General features: G+C 35.4%; 1 protein-coding gene across 1 annotated transcript in view; it reads right to left on the reverse strand.

Annotated features, from left to right (window-relative positions):
- PIGX (phosphatidylinositol glycan anchor biosynthesis class X) overlaps nt 1–16,106 on the reverse strand; it is a 90,735-nt gene that overhangs the window by 55,230 nt on the left and 19,399 nt on the right. The window contains exons 5-7 of the mRNA XM_057544927.1: nt 6,592–6,805; nt 4,590–4,690; nt 1,758–1,897 (exon numbers count right to left, since the gene is read on the reverse strand). Of these exons, the coding sequence (XP_057400910.1) occupies nt 1,758–1,897; nt 4,590–4,690; nt 6,592–6,805 (455 nt within the window). The remainder of the gene's footprint in view (nt 1–1,757; nt 1,898–4,589; nt 4,691–6,591; nt 6,806–16,106) is intronic.

Below are 16,106 nucleotides of genomic sequence, written 5' to 3' on the forward strand. Positions count from 1 at the left end.
TAATCTAAGTTCCTAGTAGAGTGGCTGAGAAACACACACACACACACACACACACACACACACACACACACACACACCAATCTCTACCCCATCACCACCCTTAGTTGAGTCTCTGTTATTTTCATCCAAAGAACATTACATGATACTTTAAGAAAAATAAACCATAAAAGTGGAACAAATACTGGAACACAATGACCAGCAGAACAATACCCATTTTCTTGGCTATAAACAAAAAAGACCACACACAGAATTACAAAACTGATTTAAAAAATAAAGTGCTTATTCCTTTCTTAAGTATCCAAAGAAGATAATACAAAGAGTTCAAAACCAGAAATGCTCTGTTATATTAAAAGTGATGTCATCTGCAAGTATTTATCAGGCAAGAAAAGTCATATCAAAGTATCTTCACTCACATTCACATTTTTATTACATTTCTGAATACCTGTATAAATGAGAAAATGGCTGAATCATGTTCCAAGCCACAATCTCAAATATTAACTTGAAAACATTTAAATACTGAGGAACTTGGCTTCGATGTGCAAAAGAAAATACACACACACACACACACTTAAGAGGTTAAATAGTACCGTGTTCCCTCACCTGACTAACCATATTCCAAAATGTTGTTGATGTTACTGAATCTTTACTGACATATAATTCTATTTCAAGCCACTATATTAATCCCACTGTGAAAAAAAGACATGGAATTCTGTCTTATAAGAAAATACTAAACAGCTATGAAACAAGACTGGGTTGAAATTTTCATCATTTTAAAGATCTCTAATATTTCTGCTTTATGGCATTGGGTTGCCTTTCTCAATACATAAGTTCTCAAACACATCTTAAAAAAGAACTGTTATTAGTAGGTCAAACTATACGTGCCAAATTATGAAAGATTTATTCCATAAAAACACCAGAGTGTTTTAGGAAATTAACCAGTGATAGCATATATAAAGTACATCATATCCCATTATGCCACAGAAAACAAACAATGCCAACATACCCCAGTTTTTTGGCTTCTGTTTTGAAACATGCTTGCCCTTTTATTTTTTAATTAGCTTACGGCATTTACTTTATTTTCTAATTTTTACAAAGGAAAACAGTAAATCAAGACCTTTTGTTTTTTTAAAAAATCGCCCGAAGATTCAACAAAGTTTTGTAACTGTACAACTTAATAAAATATACTCTTTAATCTTAATTTCATCAAGACCTTTGCCAATTCATATATTCAAAAGCAGTATTATAAAATAGAAAAGGAGAATGGAAATGCTTTAAGGAAAAATCAATTTTGATATTAATAATTTCTTAGCTGTCCTACTTTAATGATTTTCTTTGAAACACTGGATAAATTAATATTCTCATAAAATTAACATTTAAATAAACTCTGATTCATCCAAATTAATCTTATTCATAACAATTTTCTCAATTTTTAGCGATAATTTGTCTCTAATATATAAAGTACTCATTTATAACACAAATGAAGATAAAGTCACTTCTCACAAGATAAATATTAATTTAACACAATTAAGTTTCCTCTATTGGCACTTGATGCTTGAGGATTATGAGAGGTCTACACAACAGAGCACTGAATTTTGAAATTAGCTGAGAATCATCCAGAATTTCCTCTAGTAAACATAATATTAGCCATAAATGAAGACGAAAGACAAAAGTAATGACATAATTCTAGAACACTTCTAGTCGCAAATGAATAGGTCTTATTTAGGTTTATGGAAAGCATTTAACTACATAAAACTCACAGGGAAAAATGGCCATATTTGAAAACAGCCACAAGGATTAAAGTAGAACACAAGATGGTAATAAACAGAGTCACAGAACACACTAAAGAGGTATGTACGGTCAGTCCCACTGGAACCTGTAGATTCGCATTCTTATATACCTAGGGAGAAAGATGGATAGAGAAGTTAAAGACATTTAAGATCAATGTCCTAAGGTGAAACCACTACTTCTTGATTTTTAATTTTAACTTTTTCTTTTTTCTTTTAAATATCCTTCAGCCATTGCTATATTACATATAACATTATTATTTGAATGATTCTTTTAAATTCAACATTTCAGTTAATGTAACAGAATCAGACTCAATTCCCACAATAATTCTTAAATTCTCATTAGCTTTGACTTTTTCTGCTTTTTACATAGAGTTGAGTATATTGTTTAAAAATACTGGCTATATCCTAATGTCACCTCTGTAATCAATATAAACATTTACTTCCTCTTACTATGTTTCATATTAGAATACAGAATTATCTAGAAGTTGAAGCCCTAGAGGAAAAACATTAAAACAACAATAAAACTAAAGGATCCATTCATTCCTGTTTTGCTGTTTCTCTCCTCAAACAGCTTTTAAAAGTTTGTTAGGACTTCCCTGGTGGCTCAGTGATTAAGAATCCCCCTGCCAATGCAGGGGACACGGGTTCTATCCCTGGTCCAGGAAGATCCCACATGCCGCGGAGCAACTAAGCCCGTGTGCCACAACTACCGAGCCTGCGCTCTAGAGCCCGCACACCGCGACTACTGAACCCATGCGCCGCAACTACTGAAGTCCACGCACTCTAGGGCCCACGTGCTGCAACTACCGAGCCTGCATGCTGCAACTACTGAAGCCTGCACACCTAGAGCCTTGCTCTGCAACAAGAGAAGACACCGCAATGAGAAGCCTGTGCACTGCAATGAAGAGTAGTCCCCGCTCGCCACAACTAGAGAAAGACCACGTGCAGCAACGAAGACCCAATGCAGCCAAAAATTTTTTTTAAAGTTTATTATTCACAAATTACACAATTGAATGTGTCCTTTACTGTTTTTAAAACATCCAAGTAGTTGCAATACTGACTAGCAATACAAAAGTTCTCCTATGTTCAACTTGGTTTCTATTTTCTATTTGGTTTTGAAGATAAAGGGGTTCAATTAGAAACTTTGGGAAATTTTATGGTTTAAAAATAGGTTTTGAAAAACATTAAAATTTAGGTAACTTGGGAATTCTTTTATTTTTGGTTTCTTTTTATAAATGGCATGCATTACACTTTCACATTCCCAAAAGAAGTTACCAACACAATCTGTAACAAAGTACCACCTAAAATTATCTTTCAAATAATGTCATTTTAAAACAAGCCTTAGTACAGATCACCATCTTAGTAATGGTCACCTATTTTTCTGGTATATATAAACAAGAAATGTAACAAAGAAAAAAATCAACGTACTTAATTACGACCTCCTATTTCAAGTTACATGGTCTTAAAGAGAACTGAATTTAAAATGTTTTAATAGAGTGATTATTTATTGTGTAGCAATGCACACCACAAATTTTTTAAACCAATACATCATAAATAGTGTAAATATTAATCATACTCTTCATTCACATAAGAAAATCAAATGTAATTCTCCAGATGTATTTTAGAGTTTGAAAAAAATTCAGGTACTCTATGGCAATAGAAATCTCAAAAGCAAATTTATGTTGCATAAGATATTAGCACAATCATACATCTTTCCAACTGTCTGTTCAAAGAAGGTTCTCCAATACAAAATAATAGGCTTTGCAGTAGGTCTTCACTGTCAGTAGTGGTTTTCTGAGTTAGCTGGTAGACATACTTCTAAGCAACTACAAGGAAAACACTTCAAATCTAAATATCCACACATATGAACAAATCTGCTTTATGTTTATCTGATTGACAGTTACATTGTCTGCTAGTCTAAATTTTTAAATTTTTTTAACTTTTGTTGCAAACTCATTTGACTCCTTGTAAAAATATATTGTAAAAATAATGACACAGATTGTGCCATTCAACCAAAGAAAACAGGTCTTAAAGAGAATTAGGAACAAAGAGAAATTCAGATACTACAAGCATCAGTTAAAAGGCAGCTCTTAAAAGAGTAACAAAAGAACAGAAAAAAAGAGGGAAAGAAAAGAGATATGTTGTACAAAGACTTATCAGTCTGAAGAGAGGAAAGTAGACTATGTTAGCTCAAGAGGGTAAGTAGAAAACTATAGACTCCTTAGACAAAGCCAGTGTTAATGAAGTACTAATACTTACCTAATTTAATAACTGAAAACAAGTTGGGAGGTTAAAACGCTAAAAATGGCCTGAAACAGCCTAAATTTAGATTTATAATAACAATACAACTGTCTAAAAACTTAACCACAGTAGAAATGATACAACTTTAGAGTTTTACTGTCCTTTTTTCACTTTTTCTGTGTAATATAATGCAGTCAACTAATTCATTTTGTTGCTCAAAAATTAATAAAAAGTTCTAAATAAAGTGAAGTTTTATTGATTAAAATCAGATGGACACACCACTGTTTTTCTTTACCATTCCACACTTTTAAAAAGCACATCAGCTATACTTAAGCTCTGGATCAATGAGGCACTGGGACTAACTCTAAATCCCCACCCCCCAAATTAAATGATTCTATGACTGTTGCCATTAGTAACAAAGAAACAACATTAAAAACAAACAAAAAAACAGCTTTCTATGATAGAATATAAAATGCTAATCCCTTAAACGTGGCAGAAACATTATAGAAAGAGTTTTATATGAGGCCGCATGACCTAAAACAACATAAAATATTAACTTACTGATTTATATTTCATATTGTTCCATTGGCAGTTATCCTTACTGTTCAAAGCACAAGGAGCTGTCACTTCTGACTGAGCCCAGCATTTCAAAATTGGAAACTCTGAGAAAAAGTGGTAGAACACCATATCAGAAAACTGATCTGGACTAGAGACTAGGCCAGTCTTTCATGTTGGGATATGAGTATTCAAATATTTTAATACACAATGTACATGATTTGGACCCAACTATCACGTGCTGTTTTAGTTTAATAGCCTGTTCTAAGTGGATGCCTAGGAAATTATAAAATTACAAAGACTGTATAGAAGTTGAGCATGACTTCTTAACAAATCCCACTACACCAGGGGCCATTTTTTTTTAACTTAAACTTTTTTTGAATTATAACATATCTCAGAAAAATGAACAGATCCTAAACCTACAACCTGATAAATTTCCATAGAAAAAATACACCCGTGTAAAGAACTCTCAGACCCAAAAAACGAACAATTCCAGAACCCCAGGTGCTCTCTTGGGAGGGGGCACTTTTCCAAAGTTTATTTAGGGTAAGTAAAAGGTACCATGAAAAGAAACAGAAAACTAGGTTGGATAAACAAAGCTAACACAGTTGAATACTTTTTAAGTTTTCTCATCATGAAATATATGATGACAGCAAATGTATGATTAAAAACTTTCTATCTGCCGATCTTTAGTAACAGTGCTACTGACTTCTGTTTGGAGACACAAAGACCCGAAATCTGAAAGGGGCTTCTTAAAGTCTTGATTGTAGGAAGACTGAAAATGATAAGAGCATAGTTTTTTAATTTACTCAAATCCACACATACGGACTTCCCTGGTGGTGCAGTGGTTAAGAATCCACCTGCCAATGCAGGGGACACGGGTTCGAGCCCTGGCCCAGGAAGATCCCACATGCCGTGGAGCAACTAAGCCCGTGCGCCACAACTACTGAGCCTGAGCTCTAGAGCCCGCGAGCCACAACTACTGAAGCCCTCGTGCCTACAGCCCGTGCTCTGCAACAAAGAGAAGCCACCGCAATGAGAAGCCCACGCACCACAACGAAGAGTAGCCCCTACTCGCCACAACTAGAGAAAGCCCGCATGCAGCAACAAAGACCCAACGCAGCCAAAAAAAAAAAAATCCACACATAAAAGCAGAAAGAACAATCACACACAAACCCAATAACTCATAGACAACTTTTACAACAAAACTAGGTGACAAAGTATCCCCCCTAAACACCAAAGTACATGTGAGTGGACACAAAGCACTAACAGCTACAAATCCTGCAGTATCAGTATGAAGAAACAGAAAGCAGCAAAGGAGTAATAAGGATCAATGGCTGAAAAAAGAAACAACCAGACATTATATGCCCACTCATAAAAGAACACAGCACCACCTATAGTCTTGCCAAAAGAATCAAACCTGAATCTGATCACACCTCTCAAGCCAGCTGCCAATTTCCAAGTAATAAAGAAGTCAGATGAACTAATAAGTATAATCACCCAAACCCCAACAATGATAGGGTCTCAAATGACCCTGGTTCTTCAACAGATAAATTTTTTTTTAAAGGAGATAGAGGGGAAATCTGTAAATTAAGAGACTTAATGGAAATAACATTTTTTTTAAATGGCAAGACTAAGCTACAGCGTCTAAGAATGCTCACTTGAGTGATAAAAGTATAAAGAAGCATAAGGAAGTGATTAAAAGTCAGGAGAGTGGGTTACTCTTACAGGAAAGGAGATTGGGACTGGACACGTGGGGCTCCTGCGAGGGCAGCTGGCAAAGTTCTGTTTCTTGACCTGGGTGGTAGTTACATGGGTATTTGCCTTCTAATAAGTCACTAAACTATATATCTGTGAAGTTTTCTATATCTGTGCTTTATTTTACAATCAAAAAGTTTAAAAGAAAGAAAAAAGAAACATGATTTTGTCATCACCGTCCTTGACTTCAGACTTACCATCATACCTTTAATTTTATTTTCAACTCTCCAAAAAGACTTGCAATCCTTACCTTGGTCACAATACATCAATAAATCTGGGTTATTGAGCACAATAAAGGTTTCTCCATCTTTACTATGTGGCCGATGATAGCGATAATGCACAGGCAAAAAAGCTTGAAAACAATCAATGCACTGTGAATCCTGTCTGGCATAAATGAGAACTTCAGACTCCTTGGACAAATAGTTGGGAGCCTCTATATTAAAATTTTCTGAAACCATCACTGCCTGTCAAAAAGAAAACAAATATTAGTCCAGAAGAAATGAATGAGGAAGATTAAAAAAAAAATAAAACCAGAAGATTGTTATATAGATGAACAAAAATGTCAAAACACCCCCCTTATAAACAATTTCCATTCCCCTTCCATCCTCAATTTTAAGTAGAAAACACAAGATGTGATGTGTGTTTAATGGACATTTACTAAAAGTAAACTGAGGAAACTATACTCTGGGGTGTGAAATTTCCCCATAATAAAAATTTCTATGTAATTTCCTTATCAACCTTTGTTTAGGTAACTACACAGGTACTAAGAAAATACATTTCATGAATAAATATAGCATTATTCAATAAGTATGAAAACTATGACAAAAACAGTTAACCCAGTATTGGGTTAAAATGATTGGTGTCATTCTGCTAATTTCCTGTTCTTCACAGAAGTAAGATGGTAGTGAGTAAGATAGAGCACTGCGGTCAGGAAGTCTAAGCAAAGGTCAGCACTCTTTCCATACTGGGCATAAAAAGTTAATGGAAAAAATGGTAAATGATTCTTTTAAAAAATAATATGGTAAAAAACATTTTAAAGTAAGTATTCTACACCAAAAGTAAAACTGCATATGTGGCAGAAATTAGCCCTAACTTACAAATGTATCCATATACACATACATACATATTTATGTGTGAAACCACACATATATACATATGCGCACACATACACATGTATATCAACATTATATAATCTGTGTTCGTGTGTGTGTGTGTATGCATACACACACGCAAGTTTTCTCTAGATTCTTTATGGAAAGAGAAAAAACCAGCATTAGCTTCTACCCACCACAGAGAGCATTCTAATTCTTCTATTTGACAGTGATACCAAGTGCTATATTTTCACATGTTGCTTCTTCTCTGTTCATCACAGGAGTAACAGAACTTATTGGCAAAGGTCAAGGAATTATATAATCTTGAGTCATAAGGAACCTAGAGGTAATCAAGTTAAACCACTGTTCCATGAGGGTATTTATCAAATATCCAGCCACTATTTTAATGCTTTCAATGACTGGTAGGGAGTTCATTATTTTGAGTCATCTCACTTTATGTACTGTTAAAATTATTCCTTTTTTATTAGTAGAAACTTGATGCTCTGACCCATAATAATTCACCAATTGTCGATACTTACAATATCTGCAATAAATATGTCCTCTGTTTTACTAAGGGTCCCTTATACATCAGAAGGCAACCACACTGCCTCCACTAAGTTTCCTCCTCCCCAGAGAAATATGCAGTTTTCTTGGTTTCTCATGACATGGTTTCTAAACCATTCATCTTATCAGTTGCCTTCCAAAATACTCAGAGAAAATAGTAGCGACACTACCTTCTTCAGCAAAAATTGCATTAGCTTTTTTTTTGTTTCAGTTTCTAGGTGTAAAAACTGCATTAGCTTTTTAGCAGCCTCATTTCAGTGTGACACATATCTATATACCAGCTCTCTATATATTATTTTTTTTAATTAATAGATTTCATTTTTTAGAGCAGTTTTAGTTTTACAGAAAAACTGAGCAGAAAATAACAGCATTCCCACATACTCCCCACAGCTCCCACACACACTCAGAGTTTTTTCTATTATTAACAACAGTTTGGTACATTTGTTACAACTGATGAACATTATTATTAACTAAAGTCCATAGTTTAAGTTAGGGTTCACTCTTTACATTGTATATTCTATGGATTTTTCACAAATGTAAAATGACACGTATCCATCATTACAGTATCATACAGAATAGTTTCACTGACCCTGTGCTCTGCCTATTCATCCTTATATTTTTCATTTGAACTTTTTGCACAAAACTTTAACTCCCATCCTATTTTTTCGAGTAATTGATGTTTTACTAATTAAATGCAGGGCTTTATATCTCTCTCTATTAAATTTATCTTTCTGGCTACAGTCCATTTTTTTCTATGCTGTTGAGATTTAATTGAAATCCCAATCTGTCAACCAGCATTTATGTAACATTTATGAACTTGATAACTGTGTCTTCCGTATTTTTATCTAAGGATAAAAACGTTGACCAGGAGGATCACACGAGCAAACCCCTAAGGAATTTTACTAGAGACCTCCTGCTAGAAATTTATTAATGAACTCTCTTTGGGTACAACTAGTTACAAATCAAAATAACACATAAGCCCAAATTTTCTATCTCGTCAACACAGATGACAGGATAATAAAGATAACCTTCTTTGAGTACTTAGGTATTTCACTAAGTGGTTTATATATGTTATCTCCTTTAATTTTCACAAGAGCCCTATCAGGTAGGAACTCTTAGCCCCATTATATAAATGAGCAAACAAAGTATCAGGGTGGATAAACAATATACTGTAGCTAATAAGTAAAGGAGACAAGATTCAAAGCCAGGTCAAACTGACTCTCCTATTCAATTAGGTTAAGTAATATAAAATAGCCCATGTATCTAATTGAAAATTAAGTGTAGTAAGTAGGACTAACATAAAGTATATTCCTGATTGTGCTATTTAGAATTTATGATGGTACTATGATCTTCAGCTTCTCTAATTATTGAGCTGTTTTGTTTATTTTTGTTTGTTTATTGCTTATTTTTCCATGGAAATAAAAATATGGTCACTTGCCAAAAATTGAGAATATTTTTAATATGAATTTAAGCTGGGATATAATGAAAATGAGGCAAATTGCTACACATGGCATTCTGGTCTTCAGGTAGGGCCCTGTTGGTCAAAGGATTATTTGATGATGGTTCAAAAAATTTTATTCTGGGTATCTGAATCTCAAAAATCAGCCTTATAGGGGTTTTCTTTTGCAAGTAATGAAAATATCTGGAATTAGATAGTGGTGATGGTTGCACAACCTTATGAATATACTAAAAACTACTAAATTACACATTTCCAAAGGGTGAATTTTATGTCATGTGAATTATGTCTCAAAATTTTAAATGGGGATAATTTCTTTTTAATGAACCTCAACAGAGACCCAAATCCATTTTAAACCAAGACCAAATAAGAACCAGCAGAAGCTAGTCCACAAACAACAGTCTGAGGTCCTGGAGCCGACTCAGGAGTTTAGGCTATGAATTTCTTGACACCTAGGTACAATAGGGAAGAGGGGGAAATGTACAAGTAGGTACACCAATTGACAGGTGATCAAAATCTCAAAAGAGAGTTACAGGTATGTGTATCACTTTAGATTCAAAATAATAGAGAAATATTTTTGAAAATCATAACCTGACAATCAAAAGTGATCTAGACAATAGTTGGATGCTGGTAAATCTCCCAAACGTGCCAAACCATCAGTGCAACCCCAAAAAGTCCAGTGACTCTACGCTGATCCACAAAAGTCAGAATTCATTGTTCCACTTTCACCATGATAAAACAATGGCAACAGAATGTTATCAAGAAATTGAAATTATAGGGGCTTCCCTGGTGGCGCAGTGGTTGAGAGTCTGCCTGCTAATGCAGGGGACATGGGATCGAGCCCTGGTCTGGGAAGATCCCACATGCCGCGGAGCAACTAGGCCCGTGAGCCACAACTACTGAGCTTGCGCGTCTGGAGCCTGTGCTCCACTACAAGAGAGGCCACGACAGTGAGAGGCCCGTGCACCATGATGAAGAGTGGCCCCCGCTTGCTGCAACTAGAGAAAGCCCTCGCACAGAAACGAAGACCCAACACAGCCATAAATAAATAAATAAATAGATAGATAGATAAATAAATTAATTAATTAATTAAATTAAATAAAAAAAGAAATTGAAATTATGTAACAAAAATTAATCCTAGAGCAACATGCACTGGTTAACAGACATGGACCTATACTTTTTCATGACAACACTCAACTACACGTGTCATAAACCACCAGAGCAAAGTTAAATGAATTAAGCTATAAAACTTTTGTACCATATCTGTAACATTCAACAGATCTTTCTCTCATAGGCTAGAGCTCTTTCAAAACAACCCAAAACACTCCCCAGTTAAGACACAGTAATCGGTATCTTTGAATAACTTGTATAATGTAAAAGTGTAAAACTATAAAAATGAAATGTACAATACTTTTCTGACACAGGGATGTTAATTCTAACAGTACTTATTTTTTTTTATAATCAGTCTGGCTAAGGGTCTATCAATTTTATCCCTCTTAAAGAACAAGTTTTTGGTTTCACTGGCTTTCCCTATTGTGTTTCTGTTTTCTAGTTCATTAATTTCTGCTATGACCTTCACTATTTACATTCTTCTACTTTGGTTTCATGTGCTCTTCTTTTCATAGATTAAGGAGGCTTAGCTGAAAACACTGACTGAGACCTCTCTTCTTTCTAAAATAGGCATTTTAGTGCTACAAATTTCCCCCTAAACACAGCTTTAGCAGTACCCCATTAGTTCTGATATTTTGCGTTTTCATTTCCATTCAGTTCAAAATTCTTTTTTTTTTTTTTAAAGTGGCCTTCCTCTTTGGCTTCTTTTTTTTTTTTTTTTTTAATTGTATAGCTACTTTATTTATTTATTTATTTATTTTTGGCTGTGTTGGGTCTTCGGTTCGTGCGAGGGCTTTCTCTAGTTGCGGCAAGTGGGGGCCACTCTTCATCGCGGTGCGGGGACCGCTCTTCATCGCGGTGCGCGGGCCTTTCACTATCGCGGCCCCTCCCGTTGCGGGGCACAGGCTCCAGACGCGCAGGCTCAGTAGTTGTGGCTCACGGGCCCAGCTGCTCCGTGGCATGTGGGATCTTCCCAGACCAGGGCTCGAACCCGTGTCCCCTGCATTAGCAGGCAGATTCTCAACCACTGCGCCACCAGGGAAGCCCCCAAAATTCTTTATTTCCCTTTTGATTTCTCCTTTGACCATGGATTACTTAGAAGTATGCTAATCAGTTTCCAAATGTTTGAGGGTTTTCTAGAGATCTTTCTGTTCTTTATAATTTAATTCCTTTGTAGTCAGAGAATATTCTTTGGACATCTTGAATTCTTCTAAATTTACTGAGGCTTGTTTTATGCCTAAAGTGATCTATCTTGGTAAATATTCCATGTACACCTAAAAAAGAACGTGTATTCTATTGTTGTCAGGTGGAGTGTTCCATGAATGCTAATTAGGTCAAGTTGGTCGATAGTTTTGTTCAAATCTTCCATATCCTTATCAACTTTCTGTCTACTTATTATGTCAATTATTGAGAGAAGGGTACCGAAGTCTCCAACTATAACTGTGGATTCATCTATTTCACCTTACAGTTCTACCAGTTTTTCTTTGTGCATTTTGAATCTCTGTTATTAGTGGCATAAATGTTTAGGATTATTATTATTCCTTCTGATTAGTTGATCCCTTTATCAAAATGACCCTCCTTAGCACTGGTAATAGTCTTGGCTCTGAAATCCCTTTGCCTAATATTAATATAGAAGCTTTCTTTTGATCAGTGTGAGCATGTTCTATCTTTTGTTTTAAAATTTAAAGTTCATTTCTTGTATGCAACGTACAGTTGGGTCTTGCTTTCTTATCCAATCTGAAAATCTCTGCCTTTCAATGGAGATATTTAGACATTTACACTTAATATGATTATTGATATGGTTAAGTTCAATTCATCTTGTTCTCTATATCTTATGTCTATTTTTTGTTCCCTTTATCTTCTTTCTCTGCCTTCTTTCTGAGTGACTCAATGTTTTTTATAGTTCCATTTAATCCGCTTTGCTGGCATATTAACTACAACTTTTTATTTTGTTATTTTTACGGTTACTTTAGGGTTTATAGTAAACATCTTTAATGTAGCAGAGTCTACCTTCAAGTGATATTAAACTACCTTACATTTAGTAAAACAACCTTACAAAAGTATTTCATTTTTCACTTCCCAACTTTTGTGATAGTGCTATCATACATTTTATTCTTAGACATGGTTAAGAATGGCTACACTACATTGTTATTATTTTTTGTCAATTATCTTGGAAAAATTTAAATAATAAGAGAAAAAAGTCATATTTACCCATGTAGTTATCATTTCAAGTGCTAGTCTTTCCTTGGTGTACATATAGATTTCATTTGGTATCATTTTCCTTCTGCCTGAAGGACCTCTTCTAACATTTCTTGTATTGGAGGTCTGATGGTAATGAATTCTTTCAGCCTGTACCTCTGAAAAAGTCTTTATTTCACCTTCACCTTGAAAGGTATTTTCACTGGCTACAGAATTCTAAATTCACAGGTTTTTTCTTTCAATAAAGTTGATGCTACTCCATTTTCTTGTTTGCATTATTTTTGGCAAGAAATCTGCTGTTATTCTTATCTTTGGTCCTCTGTATTTTACATGTGTTTTTTTCATCTTGATGCTTTTAAGATTTTCTCATTATCATTGTTTTAAACAATTTGATTATCATGTACCTTGGTGTAGTTTCCTTCATATTTCTTGTACTTGAGCATCGTAGATATGTGGGTTTATAGTTTTCATCAAATTTGAAAATTTCTTAGCCATTATTTCTTTTTTTCTGGCTGCGTTGGGTCTTAGTTGCGACACACCGGATCTTCACTGTGGCATGTAGGATCTTTCGTTATGGCACACAGGCTCTTCATTGCAGCACGCAGGCTTCTCTCTAGTTGCGGCGCATGGGTTCCAGAGTGCATGGGCTCTTTAGATGTGGCATGCGGGCTCTAGAGAGCATGGGCTCTATAGTTTGTGGCACACGGGCTCTCTAGTTGAGGCACGCAGGCTCACCAGTTATGGTGCATGGGCTTAGTTGTCCCGTGGCCTGTGGGATCTTAGTTCCCGAATCAGGGATTGAACCCGCATCCCCTGCATTGGAAGGAGGATTCTTAACCACTGGACCACCAGGGAAGTCCCTCAGTCATTATTTCTCCAAATATTTTTTCCATCTCCATCTCTTTCCTCTCTCCTTGTGGACTCCCATTACACCTCTCCCCCCCCCCGCTTTATTGAGATATAATTGACATACAACATTGTGTAGGTTTAAGGTGTACAACATGAAGATCTGATATATGTATATATTACAAAATGATTACCATAATAAGATTAGTTAACACATCCATCACCTCACATAATTACCTTTATGTGTGTGTGTGTGTGTGTGAGGTGAGTACTTTTAAAGTATACTCTCTTAGCAAGTTTCAAGTATACAATACAGTATCGTTAACTATAGTCACCATGATGTACATTAGATTTTCACAACTTACTCATCTTATAACTGGAAGTTTGTACTCTTTGACTACCCATTTTTCCCACATTCTCACCCCTGGCAACCAACAATCTACTCTCTGTTTCTGAGTTCAGTTTTTCTTAGATTCCACATATAAGTGAGATCATACAATATTTGTCTTCCTCTGACTTATTTTACCTAGCATAATGCCCTCACAGTTCATGTGTCTTGTTGCAAATGGCAGGATTTTCTTTTTTATGGCTGAATAGCATTCCACTGTGTGTCTGTGTGTGTGTATACATATTTATGTGTATATACACATATATATACACACATACACACACATGTATATACACATTTATATATAGCTCTCATTTTCATATCTATCTCTCTCTCTGACATTTCTTTGTCTGTTCATCCACTGATGGACGCCTAGGTTGTTTCCATACCCTGGCTATTGTAAACAGTGCTGCAATGAGTGCAGGGGTGCATACATCTCTTGGAAGCAGCCCAGTTTCACTTATGGTGGGGGCCACTTGAAGTTGTCCCATAACTCACTAATGCTCTACTCACTTTTTACATTTCTTTTTCTATCTCTTTTATATTTTTGGTAGTTTCTATTGCTATGATTTCAAGTTCATTAATCTTTTCTTCTGCATTGATCTGCCATTAATTTCATCCAGAATGTTTTCCATCTCACACTTTGTAGTCTTAATCTTTAAAAGGTCAACTGTCCTTTCATATATCTTCCATTTCTCTACTTACCTCTTTGAACATATGGAATACAGTTACAATAACTATTTTCTTGGCCTGTCTGTTAATTCTAATATCTGGGTCAGTTCTGCATCAGTTTTGACTGATTCATTTATCTCCTCATTACAGGTCATATTTTCCCACATCCTTGCATCCTTGCAAACTTTTGATTAGAGTCAAGACATTTTGATCTTTTTGGGTGCTAGATATTTCTGCATTCCTATAAATATTCTTGAGCTTTGTTTGGAATGCAGTAAATTTACTTGCAACAGTTTGATTTTTGGAAGGTCTTCGTTTTGAAATTTGTTAAGCAGGACTGAAGCAATGTGCAGTCTAGGGTTTAGTATTCCCCACTACTGAGTAAAAGTTCTTCTGTTTAATCTATCCAATGCCCAGTGAATTACGAGGATTTTCCTAGTCTGGTTGTTGGGAACAGGCACTACAACTGAGCCGGTGTGAGACACCGTTACCTCTAATTTTTTCATTTGGTTCTTTTCCCAGCATCAAGCAGTTTCCTCACATGCATGCATTAATTAATACTCAACTACGTACTTGAGGGGAACCTCTATGGATCTCTGCAGTTTGTCTCTTTGCAGTTCTCTCCTCTCTGGTACACTGTCTAGTGAATTCTAGTGACTTTGGTCTTTCCCAAATCTTACCTTTATCTCCTCAACTCAAGAAGTTCACCAGGCTCTGCTCGGGTTCACCCTCCCTGTACTACAGCCTGAAAACTCTCATGCAAAAAGCTAGGAAAACTGAAGGGCTAACCTTATTTATTTCCCACCTCTAAGATATCACTGCCTTCACTGCCTGATATTCAATTATTTTTTCCATTATTTCATATATTTTGTCTATTTCTTGGTTGTTTAAGTGGGAAAGTAAATCTGGTCCCTGTTCTCCAACTTGGCCAAGGCAGAAGTCCGAACACATTTTGATTGAGTGAAACTTATGAGTCCAAAAACACAGTATTTCCAGAACACAGGAAGAAATGGTGACTGGGGGTTAAAAAATAGGTGGAAGCTTATCATGTATACATTTTTACACCCCCTGAATTTTGAATCATGAGAATGTAATTACCTACTCAAAAACAAACTTAATAAAACAGGTGAAGAAATTGGCCTAAACCACAATTAGAAATATACCGCCATCATAAATGACTCCAAGCGTATCCATTTTGCCTTTTAAAAATTCATATATAGATTATAATCCTATGAACTAAGACAGTGTTCCCCAAAATTTCTTAATAGGAATCACTTGAGTCATTAACAGATTTGGGGGTCCAATATGAACTGCTGAATTAAACTTTCCCAGGCAGACAATAACCTGCATGGGTGATTCTTATCAAAGTTAGCAAAACCCTTAGCTAAGGAGTAAGATTTATTTCCCAAAAGAACGACAACTTTGCAATTAGACAATCC

Source organism: Balaenoptera acutorostrata, chromosome 4 (assembly GCF_949987535.1).
Source record: "Balaenoptera acutorostrata chromosome 4, mBalAcu1.1, whole genome shotgun sequence".
Classification (NCBI taxonomy): Eukaryota; Metazoa; Chordata; class Mammalia; order Artiodactyla; family Balaenopteridae; genus Balaenoptera; species Balaenoptera acutorostrata.